Source organism: Chaetodon auriga, chromosome 15, assembly GCF_051107435.1.
Source record: "Chaetodon auriga isolate fChaAug3 chromosome 15, fChaAug3.hap1, whole genome shotgun sequence".
Lineage (NCBI taxonomy): Eukaryota > Metazoa > Chordata > Actinopteri > Chaetodontiformes > Chaetodontidae > Chaetodon > Chaetodon auriga.
The window spans coordinates 7,297,003-7,313,466 of record NC_135088.1 but is presented as its reverse complement, the minus strand read 5'-3'; the positions used below and the strand labels follow the sequence as shown (position 1 = coordinate 7,313,466).

The window sequence follows — 16,464 nt, the reverse complement described above, 5'->3', positions numbered from 1 at the left end:
GCTGCCTCCGTAAACTGTCTGGCAGATGTAAAACCAGGCACTTCCATTACATCCATCAGTCACCACCACTGACGTTTGCGGTCTTCTGCCTCCAGATCAGGTTGTGTGCTGTCTTTTGCCAACGTTTTCTGAAGAAAACAGAAGAGCTTCTTGACACTTGACACCACCTAGGAGGCATTTTTCCACTTCCCCCTTCCTTGATTTTTGTTTACATGGCTGATTGTGCTGCAGCAGTAGATCCTTACCTTTGCTCCACAGTAAAGGAGTTATTGAAAAAAAAAGAAAAACATGTAACAGCAGCCACAGCTGACCAAGTCAGAACGGCCCCGTTTGACTGGAACTAACCTGCAGGTGAACAAGCGTTCCTACCTGATGATTCACTGCCAAGTGTTTTTCAGTTCCAGACAAGTTCTGCGATCAACGTTTTATTGATTAATTTATGGGGAACTGCAGCATTCATAATGTATTACTCATAACAGTGGACTTAAAACACGCCTCGATTAACTCACATACTGTATACACACATAGTGAGTCACATCACCTGTATCTGTTTTATCTTTTTGACCCATCATCATTTCACTTAAAACTTTTATTGAAATCCTTTTATTTTGATGCAACCATGACCTTTTTAGATTGTTTTTAATTGTTAAACATAATTTAAAAAGTTCAAAAAGTAGTTGCTTTGTGTGCCCTGTGTGTGTTCATGAAGGAGAGTAAAATAGGAAAATATAACTTATTTATTTAATCTATAATCAGGATTTAGACGCATGTTTTGATTCATCTTTTTAAAAATTCTTGTTTAAAATTCAGGTGACTTTTCAGAAAGCAGCATGTTGTTAAAAGGCAGCAAACATCGTCCCTGACACACAATCAGCCACTGTTGGTTATATTGTTTGTTTTTGTTTTTTTTTTTGTACCGTGATGAGCACCTGTTCACGTCACCTGCTGAGTTTACTATACAGAAGCCTCACCTGTCATTTATTTACATTAAATATTTCAAGAGGTGAAATCACGGTTGAATTATTTGAACTGGTCAAGTTTGGGATGCATTTGGCCTCTTAAAAAAAAAAGAAAAAAAGAAAAAAACATGTTGAGAAATTGTTCACTACAATGATCACAAATAACAATAAACATAATGCTTTCATTTTACGCTTGATTTTACCCAAAAACCTTGTTTTAGTGGCCTGGTTTCGTGTTGTAACCTTGTTGTAACTTTACACAGTGATTGTTTCTTGTAATGATATATTATATAGAGAGATTTTTGACAAAAGTGGCTGAATGAATAATTTAAAAATAGAGTGTTTTGCAAATTATCAACTTGGTGACAATTCAGAAAAGAACAGAGTTTGTACTTTTATTTTTTTTAAATGCGTATTTTAAATGAGAACTGACCAAATGTATGAATTTCCGCTGATATTTAGTCTCGATTTTAAAAGGAAAGCAAAATTTTTTGGGGGGTCTTTCTTTCCTGCAGGGCTTTGCCAAATTTTACATGCAGTCTCATTCAGATAGCTTAACTCGGGGCAACACGGACACTCCCCACGAATTTCTAACATTCTCCTTTATCACACACAGAGTGTTCTGTTGACTTGTGTTTCTGTCCACCTGCACTGGGATCAAATTGCGTCGTACATGCAGGCCGTAAAACAAAAAGAAAGCCATAAAATAAAGTCAATTAAGGAAAACCTAATGATAGAGTTCAAGGTAACATTTTATAATACAGCCCAAGATGCACAGGTAATTTCTGATCTAATGAAATACTTACCAGTTCCTACTTGTACTTAAACGAAGACAGGAGGGTGAGGAACAATTACAGAGAAAGAAACAGATGATGCGATGAAGTGGAGTGCCCTAAAGCAGACTGATATTTTTAGGAACCTATAAAGTAGTTACGGTTTAACGTTACGTTTACGATGTTATGATATTCCATCAAAACGTTCAAGAACAAGATAATGAAATGGTTTATGGGAAGGTCCCGCACTGAGGCAGGTGGACTCACTGCGCTAAGGTACAGCAAGATTTGAGGCAGGACGCCTGGAAGTAAAAGGGGAATAAGGAGGGACTTCAATCAATCCTTTATGCAGCTTTCTTACTGCATAGGTAGTTTAGTTTATGCTCTTTGGATTTGGATACAGTGTAGGTGCTGTGCTCTGTAGTGATGAATGAAGTTTGAGAAAACAAATGCTTTTGCCCCTCACTCAGCAGCCCCGTTCAAGCCACTTCCATTACAGCCCGCATAATTTGCTGGACTTTTTAAACATTTTTTTTTTTACAGTATTGTGAATTAAAATGTTGTTTTCACAGGTCGAACACACAAAAGTCTGGTGGCTGTTTTCTTTACAGTGCTGTTGCTCTGTGCTATTGTTTTATTTTTTGTGGTTACTACTGGTAGTAATTTTCTGTCCAGCAACTGAATGCAACAATTGCAAAACCTGCTCTCTGATTTTGTAGCACTACCACTTCCTAACTTCCTCGTTTGAGTTATTTTGGATCAACACATTGTCCAAATTTCTGGTGAATTTTATTAACTTCCTTGAAACTTTCCGGAAAGTTTTTTTTGTTTTTTTTTTTTCTTTTTTCTTGGATGTTTTAAAACGACTGGTGCATTTGAAATGTAACATGTAAAGTTACAGGAACCTTTAGTTGCCTTTAGTTGCTACCAAATAAGCCAAACATATCTGAAGGGGGGCTTTTTTGACTGAGATGTGCACTACAAATTTCAATACTTTCTACATGATAAGGCAGAATTATGTTTAATCATCCACTGTTTGTTCTCTTTTCTGATAGGATAACAATCTGCAAATCACCAGAAGTAGTCCTCCTCCTCTACATCTGCCGCAGAAGAGGGAAGGAGAATGATGGCTTCCCGTCTGTGTCTGAAACTGAGACGGACACCGACTGTGAGATTTGTGCAAACATGTATTCAGCCACACAACTATGGACATACAGTAAAAATGAGGTCTGACATCAGTATTTATACGGTTTCACATCTGTTTTTTTATTGCTTGGTCCAGTTTATCCACTCTATAGTTTACCTCAGGTCATGGGCTCATAAACGGCCACTGAATGCGTGTCTTTATGATATGGACTGTAAACATTTACAAACATGCTCACTTGATCGTTGTTGATATTTTTGAAGGACTTAGTGATTAATTTGTAATTTGGCTAGCTAGTTAGCTATCAGAGTAGCAAGAGATCAAACTACCATGTGTAGCCACAGTGTTTGATAAAGACGCACTAGATTACAAAGGCTCTTTCATTTCATTATCTATTATTATTATTATTATTATTATCATTATTATTATCACCTGATATGTTTTATAACTGGAAGTCTGCACTAACAATAAAATTTAAAGCAACTTACATTTTGATTCTGAGCGATAAGCCATGTTCACCTTCAACAAATAAAAAACTACACTTGCAGTTCCTGTGTGTGTGTGTGTTTATGTGTGCATCTATCAGAGTGGTTTATTATACCTTATAGCAGGCAGTTTATTCAGGTGTTTAACCACAGCAGACTGAGGAGAGACTCTGGTCATTGATACCTTGTTAACTGCACATTCAGACAACACAACTGAGTACAGCGCTGCAAATGCACAAAACAACAATGTTTCCAGAGGACTGAAAAAGTGCTGAGCACGGCTTGGACACGCTTGGTGTTGTCATGGTCTGTGACTCATGAATAAACTTCAATATGCCCTCTGAAGATTTCTTGTAAACAAACAAAAGTTATATTTATATTGAGTATTGCATTGAGGTGGCTTGGACTATTTCTACAACTTTTACTATATTCTGAGTATTATCACTAATAGATTAATGTAAGAATTTGATGGATGACAAATGACAAGGCAATGCCAAGCACACTTTTGGTGCTTCATTTAACATAAGCAAACATGTGAAATCACTTCTTTAAGTAGAAGCAGAAAACGTAGTTTTAGGACAAGAGACTTCAAGGCAAGTCACAAAACTTTATTTTTCATATAAAGTGAAAAAATGAACACCGAGATAGTGATAAAAGTTACTCAGCAAAGACGGTCCTCTTCAACAGTATAAAGAGTATTTGGCACAGGATTCTGTGCATTGTTAAATGTCATACTGGTTGAAGTTCTATGTACATTATAACCTTCATTTAATCAGGTAATCTAACTGCAATCAAGATCGATTTCATAAGAGAGACCTTAGGACAGAGGAGGAAAATAAGCAAAGCAAAGTCAGTCACACTGAGGCACCAACATCAGCATCAGAAACTCAAGAAAAACTCCAAGTTAAAACAAAATATTTATTTAATAGTATGAGATGTTCAAGTGTTAAAGCGTAATTCAAAACTTCATACATAAAAGCTCAATTAATCCAGACTTTAAAACACTGTGTGTCTGCTTGGAAAGCGTATTACAGCTTATCATCACATTTTCATCTCTCACGTGGATTAACAAGTTACAGTCACCAGCAAACACCTGGACAAACCTGAAAAGATCTTTGTGATGAATGAAAAGAATCTAATTCCTGTTCAGAGTTTTCTGCCGGCGCAGTGATTCGTTATGAAGCAAAACAGCAGCTGCCAAAAGCATGCAGACGTCTTTATCAAATCAATCGAAATGCAGGTTAGAGTCCTCACACCCTTCGTCTGTATTTTCTGTCTCTGGGATTACAGAGAAGGAAAAATTATAGATGCAACATGTTAATCAGTAGCGTTATTTATTGCAGTGTCAGGCCAGGTGTAGAACAGTTACTATTCTCTGTAATTTCATTTATTTATTTCTAAGGATAACACATAATAATCACATTTCTGGAAATGTGCCAGTGTTAGCCAGCTGGCTAATTTTCAACTGCAGTCCTCTGGTGGGACATTTTGAAGCCAGTGACGCAATGGTTAAAATTTAAAAGACAATAAAACACCACAAAGATAGCTACAAAATAAGCATTCTCAAGGGAGTGAACAAGCCATGCAGGGCAACAGGAAACAGCAGAACATTAGGACAATTATACAGCAACAATAACATGATTACAAGCAACACAAAGCAACAAGACACAGCCAGGCAATGCTCATTATAGCCATTTTTGACATGCTGAGCAGCAATGAGATATTAGCCAGATCATACCACATGATCGATAAAGTACGAGTGAACGTGTCATACATGCCGAAGCCATGGCTACAGTCAAACAACATGGGACAACAAGACGGCCGGTAATAAAAACAATTGTCATAAAATTAGCAATGTATTTTATGAGCGCTCTTGTTCACGCAGCACACCCATGACTGCAACCCCCAACATGGAGAGAACTTTGTGAAGGTCACCGCAATCATCAGCGGCATTAAAAGCAACAATGAGAATTCATATGGGAAGGAAATCAGCACTCTTGCAGGGCGGTGCAAAGAGAACAACCTACTGCTCAACATCAACAAAAACCAATGAGCTGATTTTAGAAGAAAGGTTTACATCAGTGGAGCTGAGGTGGAGAAAGTCAACGGTTTTGGGTTCCTGGGAATCAGCATCACAGAGCACCTGTCATGGACATCACACACCACCATCTCCACGGTGGTAAAGAAACAGCAACATTTATCATTGTTGAGTTCTGAAGTGGCTTGTTCTTTGGTTTTTGCATGGACATAAATGACTGTATCATCTGCATTTATCTGACCTTCACAATCTCTGATAAATCTTTTATAGACGTTGAACAGGAGAGGTTCCAGGATGGATCCTTGGGGCACACCCAATTCACTGCTGAAGAGGGATGGTGCTTCGCTACCCACCCTTACACACTGAACCCTCCCTGTGCGACAGGACTTCATCTAATTCAACATGTTAATACTTAAAAGGCAACTTTAGAGGTGAGTATGATTGACTCTATCATATACTTCCTCCAAGTCTGACAATATGGCCCCAACAACACCTCCATTGTCCACTTTTAGCTTGATGTTCTCCATGGAGAAGTGATTTGCTGTCTCATTGAAATGGTTGGCTCTGTTGAGATGGGTGGTCACCTGTTCAGCAACATATTTCTCTGTGATTTTATAGATGCTAGGTAAGATGCTAACTAGTATCAGTCAAATCAGTCCTGATTTATGAACTGGCACAACTATGGCCAACTGCCAAACCGGTTCATTACATGAATTGAATTAAATGAATGAAGTTTAGAAAAGGGGAGTCCAGTCCAAACATGGGTTTTGACTTGTTTTTAAGAGAGTACAGAACTGTATTAACTTCAGATTTAGAGACCTCCATATGGCGTAAGTCAGGCTGAGAGATATCAATGGGTGACGGATCAAGAGGTCCTGATGTGTAATGCTATTTTAACAGAGTTGACACAGTAGAGGTTGAGGGGAGTAACAGCTCCTACAGCCCCTTTCATCAGGGAGCCATTGTCTTCAGTCTCCAGCTGCTCTGCAGTATTATTATGCTGTTTTCCTGCTAGCTTTTTTTTTTTTTTTTCATTGTTCCAGATTTGTTTGTGATCTCTTTTATCTTCACCCATCAGACAAACAAAGACGTTTCTTTGGTTACTCAGATGTTCTTCATACCTTATTTCTCAGAGAGGTGAAATGTCAGTAAATAACATTAGAAATGTACACAGGTCATGGTCGCTCTCCTTCATTAGCTTCTGTATGTCACCATTAATCCACAGGAGATAACCATCATTTACCATCACCTGCAAATCTGCTTTGCCTTGGAAACTGTTTTATTTTGAATTGTAGACAGAAACACGTTTGTCCTCATTCATGCGTTTTAGTAGGATGGATTTTAGTGTGGTTTCTGGCTATGAGGAAGAAGCTGTGATCACACAGACCTGTAACCATGTTGAAAGACTGAGTTACTCTCGCAGCTTTGTTGCTGAATACCAGCTAAGTTAAGTGCTAGATGAGGACATTTGTTTTCTGTATTTGCAGTAAGTTTTCTAAGTTTTACGTATGCATTGTCAAATTGATGAAGATGTTTTCTTAGTTTGCTTGCGTTTGGTCCATCTGCACGTAGAGCATTCCCAAAGCAGAGCACATCATTTCTCACAGAATGCAGCAGGCGGCCGCGACACTCCAACAAGAATAAATAATATAAATCTGCAGCATGTGACGTTTAGATATATACATTCTAGGTCATTCTCAACCAAGATCATTTGACTTTTTCGTTACACCCTGGAGGGAAATTTGTTTGTCAGGGCAGGGGTCAGTTTACATATCGTTGCTGCTCTGGAGGATTTTAGCTTGGTGCCGTACTCCAGGAAACCTCAGCAGGGGTGATCCTTGCCAGTATGAAGCGTTAAAAACCAGGCCAAGGTCATTGATTTCATTCCAGCAGAGCACTTGAAGTCATCCATCTTTGCTCATTACAAAACATTTTGTGTTAATCAGAAAGAGTCATATTCATTCACATTTAGATTTTTTTATTTTATAAAAAACACACAAACAAAAACAAATATATTTACAGAATTTATGTACACTTGCCTTGAAGCAAACAAAATGATTTGGAAGTCGAACTTTCACCAGAAGTCTGTCCAAATGGTTCATCCCGCAAACTAAAATTCACTCTTGCAGATAACGGAGGAAAAATAAAGGTTTTATGTGGTAATGATCTCATACTATACATTAACTATCCCTTCAAACGTTGAGCAGGCTAAAAATTATCCTATTAGCATTTTGAATTGGCTTTTATGCATTCACGGCTGAGTATGGTCATATACATGGACTGCCTGAGCCAAACAGATTTCTGTGCAACTGCAACTCATGGTCACAAAAGCTGAGCATCAGAATGCCTTGAACCAGCCAAAAACATAGAGAATGAACAGCATGTGAGTTCCTCAAACACAGCAGTGCACCTCAGAACCTCTTCTGCAGAACTTTACAGAAAGGTTGAGGAAGATGAGGAGAGGTCTCTGAAGTTGCTACATCACAGCATCAAACACTCGGCACACCGGGTGGGTGATGTTTTAGCTTAAAATGTTGACACCACCCATCACAGGCTGGAAGGATGATGATGATGATGATGATGATGATGATGATGATGATGATGATGGTGATGATGATGGGTGAGTGAACTCAGAAAATGGGTCAGGCAGGAAGAGCTCTTTAAAAGTTCAAAATGTCAAAGCACTGTCCTGTCCTGCAGTCCTCAGAGCAAGGGGGTGATTTGTTGACAATAGCTGTTCCAGAGGTCCTCTATGCCATTTGTGTAGTCTGCACCCAGATTTGTGTACTGTGGAATGTCCTCTGCTTCTAGGTCTGGTGAAAAAGCAAACAGAGGAAATCCAAGTTCAGATGGTGATGAAGAACATTTCAAAAAGTGACAGTTAAGGGGCAGTCTGCAGAGAGCTTCCTGTCTGCAGGGTTGTCTCAGACTGGGCTTGAGACTGAACTGGGACTTTGAAAGACAGTGACATTTACTAAGCAGAGAGGGTCTAACAAAACATTCTATAAGGTGGCATTATGGGAAAAAATCAGAACATCTCAGCCTCTGCTGCATCAGTTTTGACACGTCTTTCGTGAACATGTCTCTTGTTAGCCAAGTTAGCCAACTTTCTGAAATTGTGATGCTGTGTAACTGCAGTACCCCTTTAATACATTTTTACACTTGAATTGCCTACATGGAGTCTCTTAAAACACTATGTTGCAGATGAATTTAGAGACAGCTGTCCATCAACTAGCAACATTTACCTGAGGAAGTTTCACTCCATTGGCTGCCTGGACTGGTGCATGCTTCATTGTTCAGGAACCCACTGCTGTCTAAACTGCTTGACATCCAGTGTGAGTCTGCCTCCAGTTGCTTGCAAATCTGAAAGAGCAACACTGGAGTGAGTATGACTATAATATTTTGCACGACTGGAGTTTAAACTGTTTTTATCAATTATTCTTATTGTTTTGGGCATTATGACAAAAGCCAAACAGGCAGAATAAGACAAACAAGGGTATTCCTGCCAATGAAAAACACATGCTGTTAAGAGGAGGAGCCAGACACGATGCTTACCTGGATAATTTCATCAGCATAGTCGCAATCTAGAAGACAACAGCAATGAGAAAAGGAGAGAAAAGGGAGGAGGCATGAGTACGGCAATTAAGTGACACTTGATAACTTAATTCCACTTATTGCACACCAAGTTAATTCTAAACAATATATTAGTGAATTTATGTCATATGTTGTTGTCTTACTGCTGTGTTCAGGTGAAACTTGAAATCTGTTGCAGAAGGTGTTGTGGATGCCCTCAGCCCCGATTTCAACTGACAAAGACCAGTCGGGAACTTCAGATTGAGTCATAAACGAGAAATCTGCAAAGATGGCACACAGAGCATGAAATAAATTTGGTGCTCCAGCAACAAACACTGCGTTGTATCACAAAGTCAAATTCCTGTGCTCATTGTACATTTGGCGAATAAAGCGATTCCGATTCCCTGCTTATATATTTATCAGTTTCGACTGACTGGCAAAGGAAATTACAGTGCTGTCAAGTTTATTCTTCAACATTTTTTCCTCACCTGGCTGCTCTGTGTTCACTGTGCTGTCGATTGTGTTCTCCTGAGTGGAAAAGGCGTCTTCTGACTGATCCATGGGAGACTGAGTATCACTGTAGTCTTCCAAGTCTTCCTCCTTCTTGACAGCTGAGTTCTGCAGTGGCAGATATGAAGTCACAGTCAGTGAGATTCAGGAAATGTGAGATAAAAAAACAGACATCTGCAGCTGTTTGTTTAGTAACTGCACCAACGTTATTACAATTATCTGGGTCAGTACGAGTGTGACCTATTTATAACAGGCTTCTGTCTTTGTAATGTAAAAGTAGAATGGTCAAAAAAAAGTCTATTCACCTTCTTCCTTGACTTTGTATCCTTTCCTTTGCTTCGTTTTTCTGTGCAGATGAAAGAAAGACATTTAGATCACTTTAACATCTTAAACAGCTCGTACAGAAAAAGCTGAGTAATGGGAAAAGAAAAAAAGACCAGCAGGTGTTAATTTTTTTTGTTTTTTGTTTTTTAATGCTTGCTCACTTCCTGTCAGTTGTCTCACCTCTAGATTTTTGGGTGACAGGCAACATCCTGAAGACACGCATGGCTTGATGCCCTTTATTGATGCTCTTGTCTTTCACCTCCTTGATGTCAGGCAGTGAGTTCATTGCACAGCGGAAGTTGGCTTTCCACGTCTTTGGGTCAGAGGTCTGCCCTTGCACATATTTCCCTGCAGAAAATATCTTAGTTTAGTTTCAAAGCTTTTTTCCTGCAAAAGAAAGGAACTTTCTGCATGACAATTTGCTGAGTTTGCATGTATATTCAGGCTCGCTCACCTGTGTGGATGGCCCACTCTTTGAACAGACACGCGTCCTTGTCCAGCTCCCAGCCGTGTCGAGCTGCATGCTTCCAGGGAATTGTGAATACAGTCTTGTCCTGTAAAATACAAATGGAAATAGTGGGTTGGAAAGAGGCTGGCTGCGCATTCAACATAGAATAGATCAACACATGAGCAAAACACGTTCAAACATTGCAATGGGCTGCCATTCAGTCTGAGCAACTTGTAGACATTATTAACAGTTTTCTGCTGCATGGCCTTAAATTATGTAAAAATATTATTTGCATGGTGCAGTTGCAGCAGCCACATCAGGGGTTGTTTGGTTACGAAGGCCCCATAGTTGCCAAATGTTTTCCTGAATGTTTAATCAAGTCACTCTAAAAGTAACATAGAAATACTGTGCGATCAGCTGGGCCAAGAAACAGCTAAACATACTGACTACACTTGTTCAATAAGTAGCTTTTTACATGAATCAGTCCAATTTATTGCAACCAACTTGTTTGGAGGTAAGCTTCTCACCTTGTCCACCCATTTCAGACCCGAGATGGAGTTTGACTCGATCATCTTCTCCAGCCATGGCCTCATCCTCATCCTTGACACGGGCATGTTTGCCTGACAGGAGAGGAAAGGAGTACAAAGTCTTTAGATTAATGTGGAATGCTGTTTGTGATATACAGCAGTGAGAGCAAATGAACAGCCGCGTCTGCCTCAGCTTAGATTTACTGCTCCCTGCTGGCCGCGCAGTCAGGAGGGCGAGAGGAGTTCACAGCCGGGGCACGCATGCGAACTTGGGGGGCGTTTACGCGTAGGAGTGAGCGTTGCTTATGAAGGTCACAATGGACCAGAAATTATTTCCTGGCTGCATTTTTTTTATGGCTTCAGCATTAAAACTAAGTGTTAAAATGCACATGGGGTCCAAAAGTCTTGGCGCAACTTGAAAGTATGCGGTGGGCATTTGGAGACGTGCGCCTGAAGATCCTCTGTGCGCGGGGGGGAGCACACGCCTCCTCCTCCTCTTCCACTGCATGCACACGATACACGAATTCAAAAGTCACTTAATCCCGTGTTGAAATGATGTGTGGACAAATACTGCACGCACGGTGTGCACTATTTACACAAACTTTACCATCCAAAAACATTTAAAGCATTACTACATTGGTACAATACGGATTTTCGAGGCTGCTAACAACTTTACCGCCCTGTACGTTTATTCAAGATTTACCGTATTTAATCTCAAAAGCAACTCCCGGTACAGAAAATGTTTAAATATGAGGTAATCCATATGAGCAGTGATAAATTAATATCAAATCACTTACAGACTTGGCTCGTTTATGATCCGTTACAGGAAAATGCACAAGAATAGTCCGAGTGGTTTGAGTTTGAAGCAGAGAAGCGTCTTCTCCTCTCTGTTATCTACTTGAAGACTTGTCTTGATAAAAAGTTGAACTGCCTGCTCAGGGTAGACGACGCTTATTTTATAGTGTGAAGTGGGTTTTCCCCCGGCTTGGCAACCAGGCACGCACACTGTAAAAAATGTCCACGCCCCGAAACAAGCGTAAATCATGTTGACTAAACGTCCTGCTCATCTAAGAGCAGTCGAAACATTTTCATATGTAATTATCGATTAACAAGTTTTTTGACATTGCAAGTTCATGCTTATCCTGTTTTTGTTGCTCTAAAATGAAGTGCATCTCGTTGATGGAGGTAAAAGAGGGCTGATCATCGCATTTAACAGCAAGATTATTTTTCGAAAAGGAGCAAAACAAACATTCTTCACCTGAAGTGACTTGACTGCAAACAACTGATCTCATATCTGTGTGTCTGCAGATTATAACCTCTTTTCTACATTTTAAATGTGATTTGAAGAAGCTACAACTACAAATAAGAAAATCAAGTCAGGTTGAGTTGGATATTATTTACAGTGTGCTGCAGCGCATGCGCCGCTGCTCCCATTTTCAGCAGTAGATCTGTTTCCGAGAAATCACGCTACTAAATACAAGGAGGAAGTTAATAACAACACGGCTGGATGACGGCGGGTTTCTGCATGTATGCTGGACCCTCAGACCCAAGGAGGCTTTCACCTTCATGCTTTCTTTATGTAATATTGAGCACACAGTTCTGCAGACAACTGACCTGTTTAGAGTATCTGCAGGTGTTGTCACACATTGCAAAATTTCCATCACTGTGAAATGTGAAGTTTTCTCAAAACTTAACACGCTGCTAATTATAAACATTGTCATAGTCTTTAAATCTGTATCTGACATGCAGTGCTTTAAAATAATGGCTTTGATGCACAATAAAATCCCAACATAACACCACTTGTCTTCCTTTGCAGGTCCAGAGTGTAGATGTTGCGGCCTTCAATAAGATTTCTGTTTATGAAGTATGACAGGAAATTATTAATATATTAATAATAGGGCCCAGTCTTTACATGTAACAGTAGAAGGCTATTCATAGTGATAGAATCTGTAATATAAATGTACGGATTGGAGATTGTGCAAAGTGTTGTTAAAATAAAATTATGCGTGTAAATTGTAGTAATAACCATAATAATGAGCAAAATTCCTATATCAAGCCACTTATGCAAGCCCACTTTCATCCACCAGACACCAAAGTTGACCCCACGGCCTGTGATAAACATCTGCAGAGGACCAGCCCTTTAGTATAAACAGCACCTCAGCTAAGAAGTGGAGCATTTACAAGAAATGGCGCAGTAATTTCAGCGTCCAGCAGAGGCGCTGCGGTGCAGGCGCGCCGCTCACCGCTCTGTGACAGCGATGACACAGCGCGAACAGGAGCGCTTTTAGGACCTTGCGGAAGCAGCATCTGTGAGCGCTCCAAGAGGACAGATTGTAGATTTCTATCTGTGGCAGCAATTTACCGAGAAGTAAAGCGGTGTGTGCATAAAACGTGCGAATGACTGAAAATGACAGGGCATGGATTATATCCTAAGAATGTATCTTGTTACATGCTCTGAACCGCTTGCAGCTTTGCAGCGGCTCATAAATGCTGCAGCTCGTGTTACAGCACGGGGGGCACACACAGCCCGCTGCCTTCACGAGCTTTTGGGAAACCCCACGCCACGCTTGTCGCAGCCGTTTCTGTCCATTTAGGGACTTCCCGCGTGGTGCGTTTACGCGCTCGCGCCATCCGCGTACGCGCGTGCGACGCGAAGCTCGAGCGCGCGCGCCGGCTTCGGAGAGGGAATGGCAGGGAGTTTTTCCTGCGGAGTTTTCACCGTGGGATTTCCCGATGAAGACAGAGACTTGGATTCGTGGGGGAAATCAGTGCGATTTTCCGAATTGTTGTTGATCAGTCCGAACACGCAAAGCTGCGAAACAAGCTCCGTGTTTGTGAATGACAGGAGAGAAAAGGGATTTGTGGGAATTCACAGCGGCTGATGTTAAACACGTGCATCTGTGTAGGCGTCGTTCTGTTGTGTTTTCAGAATAGGATTGCTACAAATAAGTCACTTAAAGGGGCCCTGTCTTCTAGAGTGTCAGATGAGTAGTGGTTCCCAACCTGCAGTTAGGGACCCCCCAGATTGTTTGCATGAGAAATATGAGGATCACAAGATGATTAATAAGATACGAAACAATTAAAAACACAAATTTCGTTCATTTTTTCTGTCGTTCAATAGGTCTTATAGGAATAAAAAAGATGGATATTTAAACAATCTCATCACTTCAAGAGCCAGCACTGCGTTGTACGACATGCAGGGATATGTAGTCGTGGCATGTAATTGATCTGAGACACATTTGGCAACCCGATTAAAGTTTTTTTTATTTTGTTGTTGTTTGTCTCCAGTAAAACATTTAGATGTGTAAACAAACCATCTCATAGAAATATAACTGTCAGTTGTATTAGAAATATAAAACAATATGACATCAGCCTACTCACTATTTCCAAAGTTCAAAACCTAATCGCGTGTTTTCTCACCCACCACAGAGATAAATTCCAGTACATTTATTGCACCCTGTGCATACCGTGATGGTAATTCTGATTATTTAGGCCACCTGCAAGGATAAGGCAGTAATTTGAGGCTTTGGGATGAGGCAAGCGGCTTGAGCATTCAATCTCCCCCTGGACCATCTGCTTTGACAGCTCACTGACACCGGATCAAGTCAAAGCCCTCGTTAGTTAGCCTGTAATTGCACTGCGACCTCATGAAGAGTAGAAACGAGGGGGAGAGGGAAGGTATTTTATCCCATTTGATCTGAATTTTAGGGGAATTTAGTCTTTTTCATGGGGCAGTTTGCTCACTCACATTCATTTTGCATCTTGGCTATTCAGAAGTTTGTAACACAGACGTTTCAGTGTGTTTTGTTGTCTGTTCCTGGATCCTGGCTGCAGGCATCACCTTTTTAAAGTTGCATGTTTTTAATTCAAACCCCACCGGTAATTGTCTTTTTTTTTGTTGAGCTGTCACCGCATGTCTTTCCTGCCTCAGTGGTTGTTTTCTTCTCTTTCTTTTCTCACACAAATTTGCCACATCAAACACTCACCTGCCAAAACACCTGCAGTGATCTCCTCCATTACACAGAGCCGCAGTATTTGGTAAAGGTGCTTTTATTAACGGTGTAACTGGTCCTAATTAAAAGCTATGCACTGATCGATTACTTCTCTAGTTTATGATACTGGAACAAATTAAGTGGAAGTGTAACAATTGAACACTATTTCTATTTTTCCTATAATTAGCACCAAATATGTGTAAACATGAGTGAGACATGAGTAAACATGTAAAGTTTCTATGATTGACACAAACATCCTTCTGGCCAGTTAGACGCAAATTACATCATCACTGCAGGTTTCACCCTAATCAGCCTGCTGGTGCAGTTTGACTGAAGTGGTTCTAAAGTTTAGCACCCCCTTCAGGCCAGTAAGTGCACTGCTGGTAAGTACCACAGCACAGTGACACCATGCACCGTCCTTTGGAGGTTCAACAAGAGGAGACTGGTTTTGTATGAGATGTTGCAGGTGAGTTGAAATGTTCTAACAAAAGTTACCATTAGCAGTGGTGGAAGTAGTACTCAGATCCTCCAAGTAAAAGTACCACAATGTAGAAATAAATAAATCTGAGAGGTCGCTGGATAATTAAAAGATTAGGATCACAGACAAAACAAAGCTCTGCTGCAAACATTTGGATTCATTTTTCAGACTTTTCTCTAATCTTTGAGAAACACCGGACAGTTTTACCTCTATGGACCACAAACAGCCATTTAAGTGAAACAATCTGACCCCTTTAGAGGGGAATTCACTCTCAGGTGGAACTGCTGACAACTCATAGACGTCTGAAATGTGACCAGGAGCCTCAGCTATATACTGCATTTTAACGAGAGGTCACGAGAAGGACGAGAAGCACTGGTTTAATCTTTACCAAGGTACTGTGTTTAATAAGGTTTTCAGATGTTTTTTATGTCAAATTTTATTTTAAACAAATATGTGGAGTCAAAAGTAAAGAGTTTCACTCTGGACTGTAGGGGAGTAGAGTTTTGAAGTAGTTAATAGAAACACATATAAAGTACAAGTATCTCGAAATTGTGCTTTAGAACAGTACATGAGTAAATGTACTTAGTTACACCGCTGGTGATAAGTTGTTAAGACGCCCAAGAAGAGAGGAAGTTCAACGCTTACTGTAAATATGAGCACTCAGGAGGTGTGTTTATGAATTCTGTGCAAACCTTTTGTCCTTTCATCAGCTCATGAAGCTTCTTAAAAGTTAATTATTGACTGAAGTTTCTGAAGCGCACATGGAGCAAAAGACAAGTCTGGGAGAGGCTGTAATGTAATATGCAAACAGCTAACGGTGCTGTTCTCCAGGCAGCTTTCATTTCTTGTCATCGCCGCTTCCTTTGTCGTGTTTCCCTCAGCCCACAAGGTTTCAGCGTGACAATGAGATTTGAAACGTGGCAACTGCATCGTACTTTGATTTCATGCAATGCATTTGGTTGGTTTTATCTGGTGTCCTGCACTCAGTCTGCGTCGTCGATTTATGACAGATTAAACCCAAAATAAATCAAATCAAGTTAGGGGACGAGGAGGCAGGAGAAGCTGTTAAAGAATAACCTGAGATTTGAGGAAGACATGGTAAAGCGTCGCCCTCCCAGCCAGCTCCACCCTCTATCTCCAGCTGCTTTTATCTCCCCACTTTCACCATTTGGTCTTTTCCTCCCACCAGTGCCCCCTTCTGCTTCAACTCTGT

The 16,464-nt window shown here is 40.4% G+C and overlaps 1 protein-coding gene across 2 annotated transcripts; it reads right to left on the bottom strand.

Annotated features, from left to right (window-relative positions):
* Positions 1 to 7,360: 7,360 nt before the first annotated feature.
* On the bottom strand, positions 7,361 to 11,710 carry LOC143333292 (interferon regulatory factor 1-like). Of its 2 annotated transcripts, XM_076751338.1 has the most exons (10): positions 11,579 to 11,710; positions 10,782 to 10,874; positions 10,261 to 10,360; positions 9,987 to 10,154; positions 9,788 to 9,828; positions 9,461 to 9,590; positions 9,137 to 9,253; positions 8,955 to 8,983; positions 8,645 to 8,762; positions 7,361 to 8,212 (listed from the first exon to the last, which is right to left on the bottom strand). In XM_076751338.1, the coding sequence occupies exons 2-10, from the start codon at positions 10,866 to 10,868 to the stop codon at positions 8,103 to 8,105; spliced, it is 900 nt and encodes a 299-aa protein (XP_076607453.1). In that variant the 5' UTR covers positions 10,869 to 10,874; positions 11,579 to 11,710; the 3' UTR covers positions 7,361 to 8,102. The 2 variants fall into 2 exon arrangements, with proteins under 2 accessions (XP_076607453.1, XP_076607454.1); XM_076751339.1 differs by lacking the exon at positions 8,645 to 8,762.
* Between the last annotated feature and the right edge of the window lie 4,754 nt (positions 11,711 to 16,464).